Here is a 15,871-nt window from a genome sequence, read left to right as displayed (position 1 = left end):
CCTACCCCTCTCCCCCTCCATTGGGTTGTTGTTGTTTTTTTTTTTTTGGCTAGGCAATGAGGTTAAGTGACTTGCCCAGGGTCACACAGTTAGTAAGTGTTATGTGTCTGAGACCACATTTGAACTCAGGTCCTCCTGAATCCAGGGCTGGTGTTCTATCCACTGAGCCACCTAGCTGCCCCACCAGCTGGGTTGTTTTCAAGACTGCACTTTGTAAGTCTCCAAGTGCTTGTACAGAATGTCCTAAAAGTTAATACATACAATAGTTTTAAAACTATTAAGCTTGAAAAAAACAGAAACAACAACAACGAAAACTATTAAGCTTGAACAAGCTAGTTATTTAAACTATTTGCTTAAAACTGAACAAAGACTTTTGGGACACCCTGTATAAATTTTTTATTGTTGGAAATGTAATTAACTTAGAGGGGGGAGCAGTTGCCTCCACCTGAGGTGGGGCCAATGTCCTCAATACTCCCTAGTGGTCATGACCTTGACCCAGAATTCCCCTGCAGGTGAACAGGAACACAGTTCCTCCTTAGGCACAGAATTCCAGGTAAACCCATGCAGAGGAAGTAGAAATGAGAGGCAAAGTTGGAGGGGGAGGTGGTCCATGTGTGTGGACCATTGCACAAAGCATCAATTTTTTTCAATGTCTTGATCAGTTTTTCTGAATTTTTTTCTTTTCTCGAAGAAATTTGTTATAAGGAATGTCTCTCTGAGAGGGGGAGGGATAGAAGCGGAAATCTAAGTAATAAAAAAAATCAAAAGATAATGTTATGGGGAAAATTTCTCCTCTTTGAGTTTATGTGGTAGATAACTGTAGTCGAAATAAATCTACCACACGCGCAGAAATTATAGAGGCGAAAAACCTAAGTTTTATTATGTTTATGCATAGGTTCAGGATTAAAAAAACAAAACCTGAACCAAGGTTAGGATTCTAAAGAGGCTTTTTATAGACAAAATTACATCAGAGAGAGAAATACATTCTTTTACATATTGCAATCTCATAAACCCTCTTAGCATTGAAAAGTTGAACAACCTTAAAACGAATCATCATCTCATACATCCCCTAAGGAAATAAATCTGGTTAAAACAGACTCTATTGGCAAACTAAGTCAGGTTACAGGTTAAAGTGCATCTAGAGGGTTCACAATGGGCTGATTGAGAGGGGAGATTTACATGCCCACAGAGCCCACATCACTTGAATCCTTCCTCAAATAAGGTAAGTCAAATTACTTTTGGAAGCCCTGACTGCCTTTTTGGCTTCTTATCTGAGGAATGTTTGAGGTCCGAAGTAAATTTTTCACATCCCATGAAACAGGTTTCAGCCAGTTCAAAAACCTCTTAACTAGGAGAAACGGCCCTGACCGCCACCATAATAAAAAGTTAATAAACGGAAATAAAAAATTTTCATTAACATCAATAAAAATCTTTTTCTTAAAGGAGTGAGAGTCAAAAGTATAAAGTTATTTTTAGGAACACACATGTTTCATTGAGACTTTGAGCCTGTGCCATGGGCTTTAATACCTGAATACAATGAGGTTGAAGGTGGATAGATGGGGGGTGGGGCTGTAGGAGGTGTGCAGTAGGATGGAGGGTCATGGCCCGCCAACTTTCTAAGGCCCTTCTTCTTCTTCGTCTTCCTCCAGCAACCCCACAACATCCTGCAAAGGCGCCTCATGGAAACCAACCTCTCCAAGCTCCGAAACGCCCGGGTCCCGTGGGCCCCCAAGACCGGCAGACTCAATCAGGCCAAGTCTGAGGGGCTGAAGAAGGCTGCGGAAGGGGACGTGATCCTGGTGTCCTGCCAGGTAACTCGCCGCACAAAGGGTCTGGGGGGTTGGGGAGGGAGACTGCACTTCTGTCTGAGGATCAGAGGGACCTCCCTGACCGGAGGATCTCCCCCAGCCCCACTCAGCAGAGAGAGAAGAACCCAGGGCCCTCTAGAAGCACCATCAGCACCAAGCTGCAGATGGCTTTGAGCTGGGGAAGACCCAGGAACTAGCCTAATGTCCTTAATTTTAGACCTCAGTGTCAAACCAAGGAAGAATCGGCGTGTGCAGCCAAAATGGAGGACCCCGACAAGATGTGTAATCCAGACAGTGGGCTAGAGTTAGGTTGAACTGGGTCGGAGGGAACAGGGAGGACAGAGTCAGAATATACAGCCGGCAAGCACCGCTCACTCCCTCTGTGCCTTCAGGGAAGTTGTTTAACCTCTGTCAGACTCAGTGTTCTCACCTGAAAAAGGAAGGAGTTGGCGGACATGGTTACTTCCACCTCTCAATTCTTCGCTCCCTTGGTTGCGTGTCCGTCTGGGGGACCTCGTACAACTCTCAGATCAAGCCTGGTGATAGGAGTATTTCTCAAGCTATGATAGGCAACGGGGTCCCAGAGGAACACCCTCTCACCTACCCTGTGAACCATCAAGGAAAGAAAGAAGGAAACAAGCATCTATTAAGCGCCCACTATGTGTGGGGGGCTTTGTTAAACACTTTACAAATTGGTTCTCCCAGCAACACTGGGAGGGAAGTGATAAAATATCCCTATTTTACAGTTGAGGAAACTGAGGCAAACAGAGGTTAAGTGACTTGTGAGTAAGTAAGTATCTGAGGCTAGATTTGAACTCGGGTCTTCATTACTCCAGGCCCCAGCGCTCTATCCACTGTACAAGCCATCGAGGCTGTCTCACTCTCTAAATCTCTCTTAGTTTCTGCATCTTCCTCTCTTGGTCCCCCTCCCCTTTGCATCCGTAGTTACTGCTCCTGTCAACGTTCATGTTTTTCTTTCCACAGTGCGCTGGAAAGGACTTGAAAGCCTTGGTTGACACCGGCTGTCAACATAATCTCATCTCCTCTGCCTGCGTGGACAGGCTAGGGTAAGTAGCAGTTTGTGATGGAACGAAGTCAGACATTACCACTCCACTGCGTGACATTTCTGGGCCACTGGAGATTTCCAACCAGCGGGGACCTTCCCACATTGTCATAACAAGCAAATGAGATGACATATTTATCTCCATATGGAAAGCATTTTGCAAGCGTCGAAGCACCGTGCAAATGTCACTGGTTGTCATTATGCGATTACAAGATGTCGCTTGCCTGAGATTACAGAGCTAATAAGTGATAGCATTAAAGTGAGATTCAAATCCAGGTCTTCCGATTTTGTTGCAAGATCTCAAAACCTCCGAATTGGAAGGGACCTCTGAAGTAATGACATCGAGCTCCACTGGACTTAAACGAGAATTCCTTCTGCAGCATCCTTGAGAAATGATCATCTAGTTTTTTGCTTGAGAGCTCTCTACTCCCCAAAGCAGCCCTTCCACTTTTGGCTAGCTCTACATGTTAGAGGTTGTTTCCTCATGTCAAATCTTAATTAATCTCTTTGTAATTTCTACCCATTGATCCTAGCTTTATTCTCTGGAGCCAAAGAAATGTTTTTTAATTACTTCTGGGGGCAGCTAGGTGGCACAGCAGATAGAGCACTGGCCCTGAAGTCAGTAGGTCCCGAGTTCAAATTTGACCTCAGACACATAACATTCACTAGCCGTGTTATTCTGGGCAAGTCACTTAATCCCAATTGCCTTACCCCCCAAAAAAATATTACTTCTGTCAAGGGGTGTGATAGTAAATATTTAACAACTGGCTCTCTGGAGGAAAAAATATTCATAATACACTTTTAAATTTAATCTGTATTATTAGTATTTCCTCCATTACTTTGTTACGTCTAGACAACCAACAAAACAACAAACCAACTCCTGCTTTTTCGCTTTTGCCAATTGCAGAGGTGTAAATGCCCATGCTGAAAATTTAACAATCGGCTCTTCTGAGCCAGTTTGAGTTGGCTCCAACGTAGCCCTGAGTCTATCCCTGTTACACATGTCCTTGAGTTGTTTCCATTATGTCTGACTTTCCCTGATCTCATTTGGGGTTTTCTTGGCAAGGATATGGGAGTAGTTTGTCTTTTCCTTCTCCAGCTCATTTCACAGATGAAGAATCTGAGGCAAACAGGGGTAAGTGACTTGCTTAGGGTCCCACAGCTAGTGAGTGTCTGAGGGCACATTTGAACTCAGATTCTCCTAACTCCTGGGCCGGTGTGTCACAGCATTTACATACTTGAAGCCAGCTATGATGTACCTCCTAAATCTCCTCTCCTGTTAACTATGACAGACAAATCTCTTCAACCAATCCTCATACAGCTTGATTTTAAGACCCCCTCACATTCAGTTTTCTGTCCTCCTTTGGACGCTCTTCAGTGTAGCAGAGTTTTTCCTAAAACAAAGCACCTAGAACCAAACATAATATTCTGCATGTGGTCGGACCAAAGTAGAGTATGGCATCCTTGTTCTTGACATTGGCCCTTTCTTGATGGAGGCTAAGAACGCATTAATCTTTTGGGCTACCTCATCACACTGTTGACTCATGTTGAGCCCCTCAAATACTTTTTAGATGAACTAATCCTTGAGAACTAAATATCTGCAGCATTCCCCTAATCTACAAGTCTAGTCACCAAAGAAAGAAAGAAAGAAAGAAAGAAGAAAGAAAGAAAGAAAGAAAGAAAGAAAGAAAGAAAGAACGGAAGGACGAAGATGCATGACCTGCTCCTGATAAAGCCGCACTGACCCATTATGATCATTACTTTCTTTTCTAGCTGTTGTCAAACTTTCCTTTAATAATGCATGCTAGAATTGTGCAGGAATCAAAGGGAAGCCTGATGGTTATTGTCCAGAATTCTCAACTCCCTTCCCAGGTAGCATCTTCTTAGCTATTTACCTTTTAGTTTGTTAACTTCCCAAATCCACAATGAGGATGAGAATCTTATTTGTACCCCTAAGGTATTCATCTTCTCACTGAATACTTCCAAATCCTTAGCATTCAGTTTTGGATGCCTTCCTGCGGTATCATTTTTGTCCACGTGGATCACCAAAGGTGATTAGAAGTCATCAGGCTGAACAAGTCTTGGGAGTTTCTTCTTTATGTCCTTAACATACCCCAGGAAAACAGCAGACTTTTCTGTTGCTATTATTAGGCTGACAAATAAATGCCTTGGTCTCTGTGGGTGCCAACTATGACTACTCGTCTCATCTTCCTTTTTTCCCTACATCACAATTCTTGAAGTCTTCTCTTCAGCTTTCATTCTGCTCTCCAACTTGGGAGCAGCAATACCCCTGCCATCTTCCACTCCAACCTTCCCTTTTCTTCCCTTTCCCTCCCTATTCTCTTCCCCTAAAATCCACATTAAGACTAAGATTCTTGCAGGATTTAGCCCATGTGGATGGGTCTAAATCCAGTATCTTTTCCCCTCTCCTAAAAGCCCAATTACTGGGGCAGTTAGGTGGCACAGTGGATAGAGCTCTGGCCTTGGAGTCAGGAGGACCTGAGTTCAAATCTGACCTCACACACTTGACACTTACTAGCTGTGTGACCCTGAGCAAGTCACTTAACCCCAATTGCTCATCAAAAAAGAAAAAAAAAGAAAAAAAAGCCCAATTACAACAAACCCATCACAGTTAAAATTCTGGTATCTAACAATCATTCAGCCCTAGCCTTGACTGGTTTAGACTGAACTATATTCAATTCCTCCTATTCCTAGGCAGATGAAGAATTGAAATGCCTCTTAGATATGGCTGGATATTTTCCTGAAATGGGTTATCGTTAGCCCTGGCTCTAGAGCCATTGAAGTTGGTTCAAGTGCATTGCAAATCTCTGGTTAGGGGATTCTAGCTTACCTTGGTTAATTGGGAAGGTCTTGAGCCATCATGGTCTGGGGATAGAAGTAAGCCACAGACTGCCATAATTCCAGAGAAGCTGTTAGAGACTCAAGGAAGTAATAACCATGTTTAAAACACCACAATTACTTTTTTGTTGGATGGGCTATATTGGCAAAAAACCAAAACCACCACACCAAAGGAGCAGCCCCATGAGGCTGCTGAGGAAATCAGAAGTGTTGGCACAGAAAGTCTGTAATTATGTATTTTCCCACAAGCCCATAATTGCTTCGGTGCTAGTTACTTCCATCAGCCGCTGTAACTGCCTGCAGTTTTTGTTGCCATTTTCTCCCACCCCCAAGTAGGTTTCATTGATTGGGATCCAATCCCAGTGGTATTCGTTGTCATCACCAGCACCGAAGTGTGTTTATCATTTGCCCCCCTGGGTCATGCATGTGAATTAGGTTGACCTGGTTTTGCCCTAAAGGACCTAAGACACATTGGCGTTGACAAGTAGCCAGAGACAAATAGCATTTTCTAAGTGTCTGCTGTGCACCAGACACTGTGCTGAGCTTTGGGGATCCAAAAAGATCAAGGCCTTTCACCATCCCCTCCTCCTGGCTCCCTTCTCCTCCCCTGGCACCTGTGCCAGTTTGCTCTCCTGGTTTTCCCACCACCCATCGGACTTCCTCGGTCTCAGGGGCTGGTTCATTTATCCACCTGCTCCCAAGGCAGGGCACCGACCTTTGATGCTGTGCCTCCTCCTCTCCCTATCACTGCTTAGGGATCTCATCTCCTTCCATAGGTTCAGTCATCACCTCTAAGCAGGTGACTCCTAAATCTACATAAACAGTCTTAATCTGCCTCCTGAACCACGCAAATGTAGGTGTCTTGCACCAACGACTGCTCTCTGTAGGGTCTTTCTACCTGGATGTCTCTCTCGTACCTTCACTTGAATACACACAAAACCAAACTCATCAGCTTCCTTCCAAATGCACCCCTGCTTCTGCTGAGTGCCCCTCCGTCTTCCGATCACCCACCGTTAAGCCTCAGAGTAATTCTAAATCATGCCACACTCTCTTCCCGTACACAAGCAACTGACAACTCCTATTGATTGGACCTTTAACATTTCTCCCCTTGGGCCAGTTATCTCCACCTATGCTATCACCACCCTATTTCATGCCCATATCACCACTTACTTGGACTATTGTAATAAGCTTCCAATTGGTCTCCCTGACTCCCATTTTTTCACTCTCCAATCAATCTTTCACATCACTCATAAAGTCTTCTTCTTCTTCTTCTTCTTCTTCTTCTTCTTCTTCTTCTTCTTCTTCTTCTTCTTCTTCTTCTTCTTCTTCTTCTTCTTCTTCTTCTTCTTCTTCTTCTTTGCAATTGGGGTTAAGTGACTTGCCCAGGGTCACACAGCTAGTAAGTGTGACGTGTTTGGTCTGAGGCCTGATTTGAGCTCAGGTCCTCCTGACTTCAGGGCCAGTGCTGTACCCACTGCGCCACCTAGCTGTCCCTCTAAAGTTATCTTCTTAAGAAAAAGATCTGGGGGAAGTTAGGTGGCAGAGTGGATAGAGCACTGGCCCTGGAGTCAGGAGTACCTGAGCTCAAATCCGGCCTCAGACCAAACACGTCACACTTACTAGCGTGTGACCCTGGGCAAGTCACTTAACCCCAGTTGCCTAAAAATGAATTATTAATTAAAAATTAAAAAAAGAAAAAGATCTGACCGTGTCACTCCTTTGATCAAAAACTTTCAGTGACTTCCTGTTGCCTCTAAGAGAAAATGCAAACTTAGCATTTAGGGTGCTTCACAATTTGGATTCAACCTTCATTCATTCAGCAAATATTTATTATCTACTATGTGTCAGGAGCAAGGGGTTGGGAATACAAAACCAAAAATGAAATGCTCCCTGCCCTCATGAAGATTACATTTTTTCTGGAGGGAGGCACTCTCACTCTCTCTCTCTCTCTCTCTCTCTCTCTCTCTCTCTCTCTCTCTCTCTCTCTCTCTCTCTCCCCCTCCATATACACATACATATTCATATACACATATCTACACATACATTTTATATACATATATACACATATACAAATAAGAAAATTCAACCTATATACAAACTAATTTGGAAAGTTCAGGGAACTAGCAACTGGAGAACGAGGAAGGAGTCCATTCTAGACATGGGGAGCAGCACGTGCAAAGGCACAGAGATGAGAGTTGGAATGTCATGTATGGGGCAACAGTCAATCAGCTGGGCTAGAATGTGAAGTTCATGGACATAGTAGTGTACAATAAACTTGAAGAGGTAGTCTGGGGCTTGGTGAAGGGTTTAAATGCAAATGGGAATTTATATTTTGTCCTAGAGACAAGAGGGAATCTCTGGAGTTTCTTGGAATGGGGAATGATATGGTCACACCTGTGCTTTTTGGTATCAATATGGCAGATATGTGAAGGATGGTTTGCAGAGAAGGGAGACTTGAGGCAAAGAAACTAATTAGGAAGCTGATGAAATAATCCAGGACCCAACCAGGGCCCAAACTAAGATGGTGGCCCTATGAATGGAGGGACGTGCTCGGAGGCAGGAGGTGCTATGGAGGTAGATTATATCCACAGCATGAAGCACACTGCCTTGCATATAGTAGACAACTTACAATACATGTGTGTTGAATTGAGTTAATTTAATTGGTGAGAAAAAAAGAAGTTGGTAACAGCAGAGTAAGGAAACTTTGCTATGGGAGAGCCACTGCCCACCCTGGAATTCCTCATAAAGACAGCTGTGTAATTTCTCACTAATGTGGGCACTTCGGCTGAGGCTTTCCCAAGTCAACAACCTAGTCTATGGCCTTACATATCCATTGTTTGGCCCAGCTATCCACCTAGGCTAGACATTAACCTTCTTATCCTAATATATGCATGAGAGACAGGGTGGCATGATGGATACAGAACTGGCCTTGGACCAAGAAACCTGGATTCAAATCCCACTAACTAGCTGTATACCTATGGACTTGTCACAACTTCTCAGAGCCTCAGTTTCCTTTTTTGTAAAATGAGGATAATAATATTTGTACTAGCTACCTTTTTGTAGAAGACCTTCAGGCATGAGGAACTCAGTACTTCTAGAGGCTGCCCATTATACTTTTGCATAGCTCTGCTTATTAGGAAGTCCTTGATCATATGGTACCAAGTTCTGCCTTCTGCAACTTTCTACTCATGACTTGAAAATCTGTCCTGACTGGCCAAGAGTCTAACCCTCTTTTACTTACTGGCCCTCCTAGTACCTTCAGATGATTCTCATATGCCATGATTTTCAGTCCCTCATTACCAAAGTTGCAATCTTCTCAATGCAGTCCATTTCATCAAGGGCCTTCCAAAATGGCGCCCCCCCAACTCAACACAATATTCCAGATGTGGGCTAGTTGGGGCAGAATATGATGGGACTATATCTCCCTCATTCTAAACATTCGGCTTATGCTACGTAGAAGATAGCATCTGCTCTTTTGGAAGCTGTATCACTTTATGAATGGCTCCTATTAAGTTAATGGTCCACTAAAACTACCAGGCCTTTATTCATATACACCATTGTCCAGCCAGGCTTTATCCATTCAATACTTGTATGGCTGGATCTCCCTCCTACTATCTAGTCTATGCTAGATGAAAAGCTATAAAGTAAGTCAGAATCATAGGAGCTAGAAGGGACCTTTTTTGTTTAGTCATTTTTCAGTCATGTCTGACTCTTCATGACTCCATTTGGGGTTTTCTTAGCAAAGATACTGGAGTGGTTTGCCATTTCCTTCTCCAGCTCATTTTACAGATGAGGAAACTGAGGCAAACAGGGTGAAGTGACTTGGCCAGGGTCACACATCTAGTAAGTGTCTGAGACTGGATTTGAACTCAGGAGGATGAGTCTTACTGACTCCAGGCTCAGTGCTCCATGTATTATGGCACCATCTCGCTGCCCGGAAGGGACCTTGGAGATCATCTACTCCCACCCCCTCATTTTACAGGTGAGGAAACCAAGGTCAAGATAAATGACTTGCCCAGGACCACACAGGTGACAAGAACCTGGATTCAAACTTACATGCAGTGACTGCTCTACTCCACCTACCACCCTGCCTCCTGGGCTTCATGGTCAAGAGCCATGACTTGGATTGCTTTGGTGCAACCCGACTGGCTCACCTCTGTATAAAGTGTTCCTAAGGGATCCCCTATAGAATGTCTGATGTAGGTCATCGAGCAGGCATAATCTGAATGAATACCAGTGTAACCAGAGCTCACACCCAAATGCAAAAGACTTTCCTCATTATGGAGACTGATTACTCAATAGTCCTGTGTGATGGGCAGAGCTGGGGAGATCTTGGGAGAAGAGAAATCTTGGTCTTCTTCTGCCTTCTACCTTTGAGGAAGAAGATATGTGGTCCCAGATTCTTACCAAGGAGAAATTCTCCAAAGTCTCTAGTGTGGTGAGCTGAGGTTAGGGACATGGGCAAGGTTCTGGCACCTCTCTTCGTGCCAGAATCTTTCTCTCCCTGAAGAGAATCTGCACCTGGGCATCTTCTCTCTCAAAGACGGAAGCCAGACAATCAGGAGCTCTCTCCTTCCAAGCTCTCACACCCCACCCCCCACCATCGCCACAGTGCAGGCTTGGATCACTGAGTATTCAATCTCCACCAATGAGGACAGTCTGGTGCCAGTAGTCTTGAGCCCCTGTGACATCCCCCAGGAAGCCCAGGCCCTAGACCTAAAAAAAACTGCAACCACAGATCTGGGTGTTTTCTTCTCTGGTGCAGGTTAAAGGACCACGTTAAGTCCCATAAACATGATGGGGAAAAGCTCTCCCTGCCCCGGCATCTCAAAGTGGTGGGCCAGATTGAGCACCTTGCACTTACACTGGGATCCCTACGCCTGGACTGCCCAGCGGCTGTGGTTGGTGAGTGGGGCTTGAGGGCTGTGGGCTGGACCCAAGGATCACCCTTCCCTCACTAAACTTCCCCAAATCTCACGCTAGTTCCACAGGGTCTCTGCCATCTGCAGAATTATCACCCCAGGATTTGTGAGGTCAGTCAGTGATCCTGTCTGGGCTCAATAAAATAGGGGAAGCAGTCCCAAGCATTTACCTCAGGAGGCCTGGTGAGAATTAATTAGAAATAGCAGTGTGCAGTGAAGGTGGAGGAGTCTCAATATCCTTAGGAGGAAGATAGCTGTGTTTAAGGTCTGATTTCCCACCCTCCCACAAGCCTGTGCTAAAGTTCCCCTGAACCCGTCCCAGTTTCCACTTCTAGGAACTCACTTCTGTAGCTATGGATAGAAGCTGCAGGTAGCAGATTCTCACTAGACAGTCTTCCTTCTTTTCCAGAGGACAATGACAGAAATCTCACTCTTGGGCTCCAGACTCTGCGGTCCTTGAAGGTAGGGCTGACTTTGCTTCCTTTTGGTCCCCTGACAGTCTGGGGGTGAGGGTCCTTAGGCAGTGCTGCTAATTTTAAACTTTGTCCTCAGTGTATCATAAACCTGGACAAGCAGCGTCTCATCATGGGGAAGGTGGAGAAGGAAGAGATCCCCTTTGTGGAGACTGTGTCTGGCAGTGAAGATAAGTGAGTACTGTATTGGGGTTTCATCTACCTAGGGAAGCTGACCTGGTTAGAGCCCCCCTCCTTTGGTGGGGTCCCAGACAAGCCCTGCAGCCTGCCCTTTCCATCCCCAACCCCTCCCTACCTTGAGCACCTCAAGTCTGACCAATAGCCCCTCACTCAACTCCCTCAGCCCCTCAAAATTCCTAGGAGCCCCCAAGCTTCCCCTAGGGAGGCCCTAATCCTAGAGGGAAGTCACATGAGGAGATGAGTGGATATGAGGGGAGCAAGGCAGGAAGGGAGAAGTGAGGGAAGGAAGAATTTTTAGGTCTCTATGTTAAAAATCTTAAAAATCTGATTTCTTTGAAGCTCATTGTCACTTCTGATTTTTTTCTTTTCATTTCAGCACGTCAGAGGCATAACTAAAGATTGAGATGTGTGCATGAGTGAACACACACTCACACACACCCATACACATACAAGCCACATACACCCCCAAGCTAACAGTTTGGGAAAGCTGTCAGGCTTGGCCCAGGCCCTGCTTCCTGGACCTCCTTCCCTCTATGGGAGATTCCATCAATTCCTTCCCCTCTGGGCCTCTCCTTTGTAGCCTGTGCTTAGAAATCCTGTCTGGTTGTATCTATGGTTTTTATACGTCCGATCTGGTGTTTAATGAACCTTTGACACTGCCCTGACCTGGTTGCTGGAGTGTGTCCCCCACAGTTCAGTCTTTTCTAGGAATTTGCTTTCTTTAGCCATGTACAGGCGCTGCCAGAAGTTGGCCCTTATTAGAGTCACTTCCTTGTGAACAGACATGTAATCAGCAGGAAATAGGTACTGACTCATTGGCTCAATCACAGAAAGCCATAGCATGGATTAATTGAGTTTTTATTCACTCCACACATAGGATTTAAATCTGGAAAGGACCTTACACACCATCTCATCCAGCCCATTCCCTTTACAGATGAGGAAAATGAAGCTCGGAATTTAGCACCCTACTCAGCGTCACATAGCAAGGGAGTAGAAGAGACCTAGGTCTCCTGCCTCGTAGTCTGACCTAATTTCCACTCCACCACTCTGTCTCTTCTGTGGAAGGAACTGTGAGGTGAGAGCTGTAGGGCTGGTGAGACAGCAAGAGGAATAAAAAGGGGAGAAAGTACAGGAGTGATGGCGCCAGGATGGGGGATGCCTGCCACGAGGAGCTGGAGGGGGCTTCCAGAATATGTCTAGAATGCCAACATCAGTCACTCGTTTTGGGGAAACAATGGAGGATTCTGGTTCAAATAATAACAGATAGTTCTCTGAGGACTATTATCAGCTATTAATCCTGTAATCAATTTTTATGAGATGGACTTAGCCAGCTAGAGGGCATAGAGGGTGAAGGGACAGGGAAAGTGAAGGCAAGGGGGTGGCTTAAGATTTGGCCATATAGGTGTTGGTTGCTGGGATGGGGCTGCCCGGGGATCTCCAGTTGGGGAGGGGAGGACACTACAGAGTAGTCAAGGGAATACTGGACAGCCAAGGAATGTGGGTTTATATCTACCTGCCATCAGTAACTTGTCTGACCTTGGATGAGTCACTTCCACTGTTTCCTCACCTGTAAATTAATGAGATTGGACTAGAATCAGGGATGAGAAACCTGCAGCCTCAAGGCCACATGTGGTCCTCTAGGTCCTCAAGTGTGGCCCTTTAACGAAATCTAAACTTTGTAGAACAAAGGATTTGTTCTATAAAACTTGAACTCAGTCAAAAGGCCACACTCAAGGACCTACAAGGCCACATGTGGCCGCGAGGCCTCAGGTTCCCCGCCCCTGGTCTAAATAGAGCCCTTCCAGTTCTGACATTGTGTAGGGAGCTGGTAAGATGGTGAGCGTTTGCTACTCAAGCTTTTCGAGTTGGAGTATCAGAATAGGTGTTTACACTACAGTTCCACCATGTTGTTAACCTAGGAGAAGTCAGACGATGATGATCCTATTGGAATTCCCATCAGAAATTCCACAGATCTATACTCATTCTTTAGCAGAGATTCATAAACCTTTTTACTCATTCACTGCCAATGTCCCCACACCTCACAGTAGATGATAAAATAAGGGACAGGATAGAGAGGAGGAGAATCCATCCTGTCCATCTACCCCATTAGTTCTCAATAGAACTCACAGTGTGAGCTGCCAAGACACCTCCCAGCTCCTTGATGTGGGAACAGTCCTGTGGCCACACTGTCCCTGTCTTATTTCACAGGTTTATTCACAAGATACCACCCTCCCAGCCTCCGCCCAGGCACAGACACAGTCCAAATATCCTGGGCAACAACAGTGAGTTCTGTGGGGTCAGGAATCCCTGACATTCCCACCTGGCCTCTTCCTCTCCTGTCCCACCCTAAACTGTTCCATGGAAGGGACAGTGCCTTTCTCCACTTCAGCTATGTTCTCTTCAAGTCTTCTGTCTTTCTCTGGACCCCCTCATCTCCTCTCTCTGGCCCTGCCCTTTCTTCGCTCTCAAAAACAGATTAATCCCTGCTCACCAGAGTACAAACCACAGCTGCTCCTGATACCTGGAATAAGCTGAATATCTTCCCATCCTTTATTATAATGCTCCACCACCCCGTTTAGTCTCTCAAAGGCTCCTCACAAAATCTGAAATACTCCACTGGCAAGTTGTTGCCATGATATATTAGCCTATCTTCCCCATGTTTGAAGATGGTGGCACTGGGGAGCAAGAAAAACTAAGGAATCCTCTTCTCTGATGACTATCTAGAGATCAGAGAAGACATGTGTTCCTTGACTTCTTAGAGGTAAGACTCCAGGAACAGGGGAATGGATTAGATGACCTTTGGAGAGTTTTCTGGTTCCTAAGCCTTTCCGGTTTTAGAAGAGAAAATGATTGGACGGTCCAAGCTGTGATATCACTGCCTCACCCAATGTGCTTTTTGGTCAAGCCTAAATTAAATTCCAGAACCAAATAGTGAAGACTTCACTTAGCAAGCTATGCTTGGCAAAGGCATCTTGGGAATGTTGAAGCTCCTTGGTTAGTAATTCTAGGGTCTCATTAGATTTCTTTAAATGTCTCCATGTTTGTTAACTGGGAAACCTCTCCTGCAGTTGCTTGTACTCTGAGGGTTGGGACTACAGACTTTCTGTGGGGTTGAGCCAGCCCTGCCCTGGGCATCAGATTCATGCCTGGCAAGAGGGCCATGGCAGGTTTCATCTTATGTAACTGGAGCCCATGTTCAATGGGTGCTTGGTTTCTGACAAGAAGCTTGAAAAATATGTTTTTAGAACTTAGTATTTCTATGTCTAATGTATTTGGGGAATGGGCATTTTCTGATGTTTTCTATTTTTTTGCCTTTAACTAGTCCTTCCCACAGATAATTCCAGTCCCTTAGCTCTAAGTCTCCTCAGTATGGATCACTTGGCAACAGCCTGCCCTCCTGTAGGTGAAGTATCTTTCTAGGCTCAGAGCACTGAGAGACAGAATGAGCTCCTTGCCTGCTGCCACCTTTGGGCCCCTCTGTTGGCACTTTCTTCTTGCAGTGTGTCCAGCCTTGTCTGGTTTATCTGTGAGCCTGATGTACCAATAAAGTGAAACCTCATCTCAAGAGACTCCATGGTGCTTATGTGGAGGAGCTGGTGGGGGTTGAGTTCAAGGGCCTTGGGGCAGGCCTTGAGTCCTGCGGTATGGAGGTGGGAGTATAATTAGGGGAAGGGAAAAGGGAAGGGAATAAGCATTTATTGAGCACCTATTTTATGCCAAGCACTGTGTTAAGTGCCTTTTACAAATATTTCAGCCACCCTGGGAGGTGGGTGCTATTAGAATTCCATTTTACAGTTGAGGAAACTGAGACTGAGAGAGGTATAGTGACTTATCCATGGTGATGGTCATAGAGTAAGTGTCAGAGGCAGGATTTGAACTCAGGTCTTCCTGAATCCAAGTCCAACATTCCACCCTCCATGCTACATTATGCTAGATTTCCAAGTTCTTGAACTTGGAGTTTCTAGAGAGGCAACTAGGGAGTAGAGGCCATACCCCTGAAGGAGCCATGGAGGCACAATGGGATGTTCATCCTAGAAAAGAGAAGACCTGGGAGTATGTTATAGGTGGCTTTAGGTATTTGAAGAACTTGTGGTAGAGGGGTCATATCAGTGGTAGGGAACCTGTGGCCCAGAGGATACATGTGGCCCTCTAGGTCCTCGAGGGCCACACTTGAGGACTTAGAGGGCCACATGTGGCCTGGAGGCTGCAGGTTCCTCACCTCTGTTGTTCTGTTAATTCCTTAAGGGTGGAACTAGAAGCAGTGGATAGAAGAATCACATGCCATAGGATTTTTAGACCTTAAAAGTGACCTCGTCCCATCCCTCCATTTTGCAGGTGAGGAAGCTAAGACCCTAATCGATTAAACGGCCAGATTTTAATCTGGATCTGCTCATCCCTATTCCAGCGGTCTTTCCTCAACATCCTACTACCCCTTTGATTCACCATAAGAACAAACTTCCCAACATTCAGGGCTGTCCAAAAGTAGAAGGAGCTACCTCAGGAGGAAGGGGATTCCCCATCACTGGAGGCCTTTAAGCAAAGACAGAGAGACCACCAGGAGGCGGA

The 15,871-nt window shown here is 45.4% G+C and overlaps 1 protein-coding gene across 1 annotated transcript in view; it reads left to right on the top strand.

Annotated features, from left to right (window-relative positions):
* Window positions 1-14,870, top strand: part of NRIP3 (nuclear receptor interacting protein 3) — a 31,397-nt gene extending 16,527 nt beyond the window's left edge. The window contains exons 2-7 of the mRNA XM_021002028.2: window positions 1,650-1,811; window positions 2,793-2,875; window positions 10,496-10,635; window positions 11,062-11,114; window positions 11,205-11,299; window positions 11,682-14,870. Coding sequence (XP_020857687.1) covers window positions 1,650-1,811; window positions 2,793-2,875; window positions 10,496-10,635; window positions 11,062-11,114; window positions 11,205-11,299; window positions 11,682-11,697 — 549 coding nt within the window. The 3' untranslated portion in view covers window positions 11,698-14,870. The remainder of the gene's footprint in view (window positions 1-1,649; window positions 1,812-2,792; window positions 2,876-10,495; window positions 10,636-11,061; window positions 11,115-11,204; window positions 11,300-11,681) is intronic.
* The last annotated feature ends 1,001 nt before the right edge of the window (window positions 14,871-15,871 follow it).

Source organism: Phascolarctos cinereus, unplaced genomic scaffold, assembly GCF_003287225.1.
Source record: "Phascolarctos cinereus isolate Bilbo 61053 unplaced genomic scaffold, phaCin_HiC Scaffold_9;HRSCAF=440, whole genome shotgun sequence".
Taxonomy (NCBI): domain Eukaryota; kingdom Metazoa; phylum Chordata; class Mammalia; order Diprotodontia; family Phascolarctidae; genus Phascolarctos; species Phascolarctos cinereus.
Note: the sequence above shows the minus strand (reverse complement) of the source record. Positions and strands in the feature narration are given on the sequence as shown.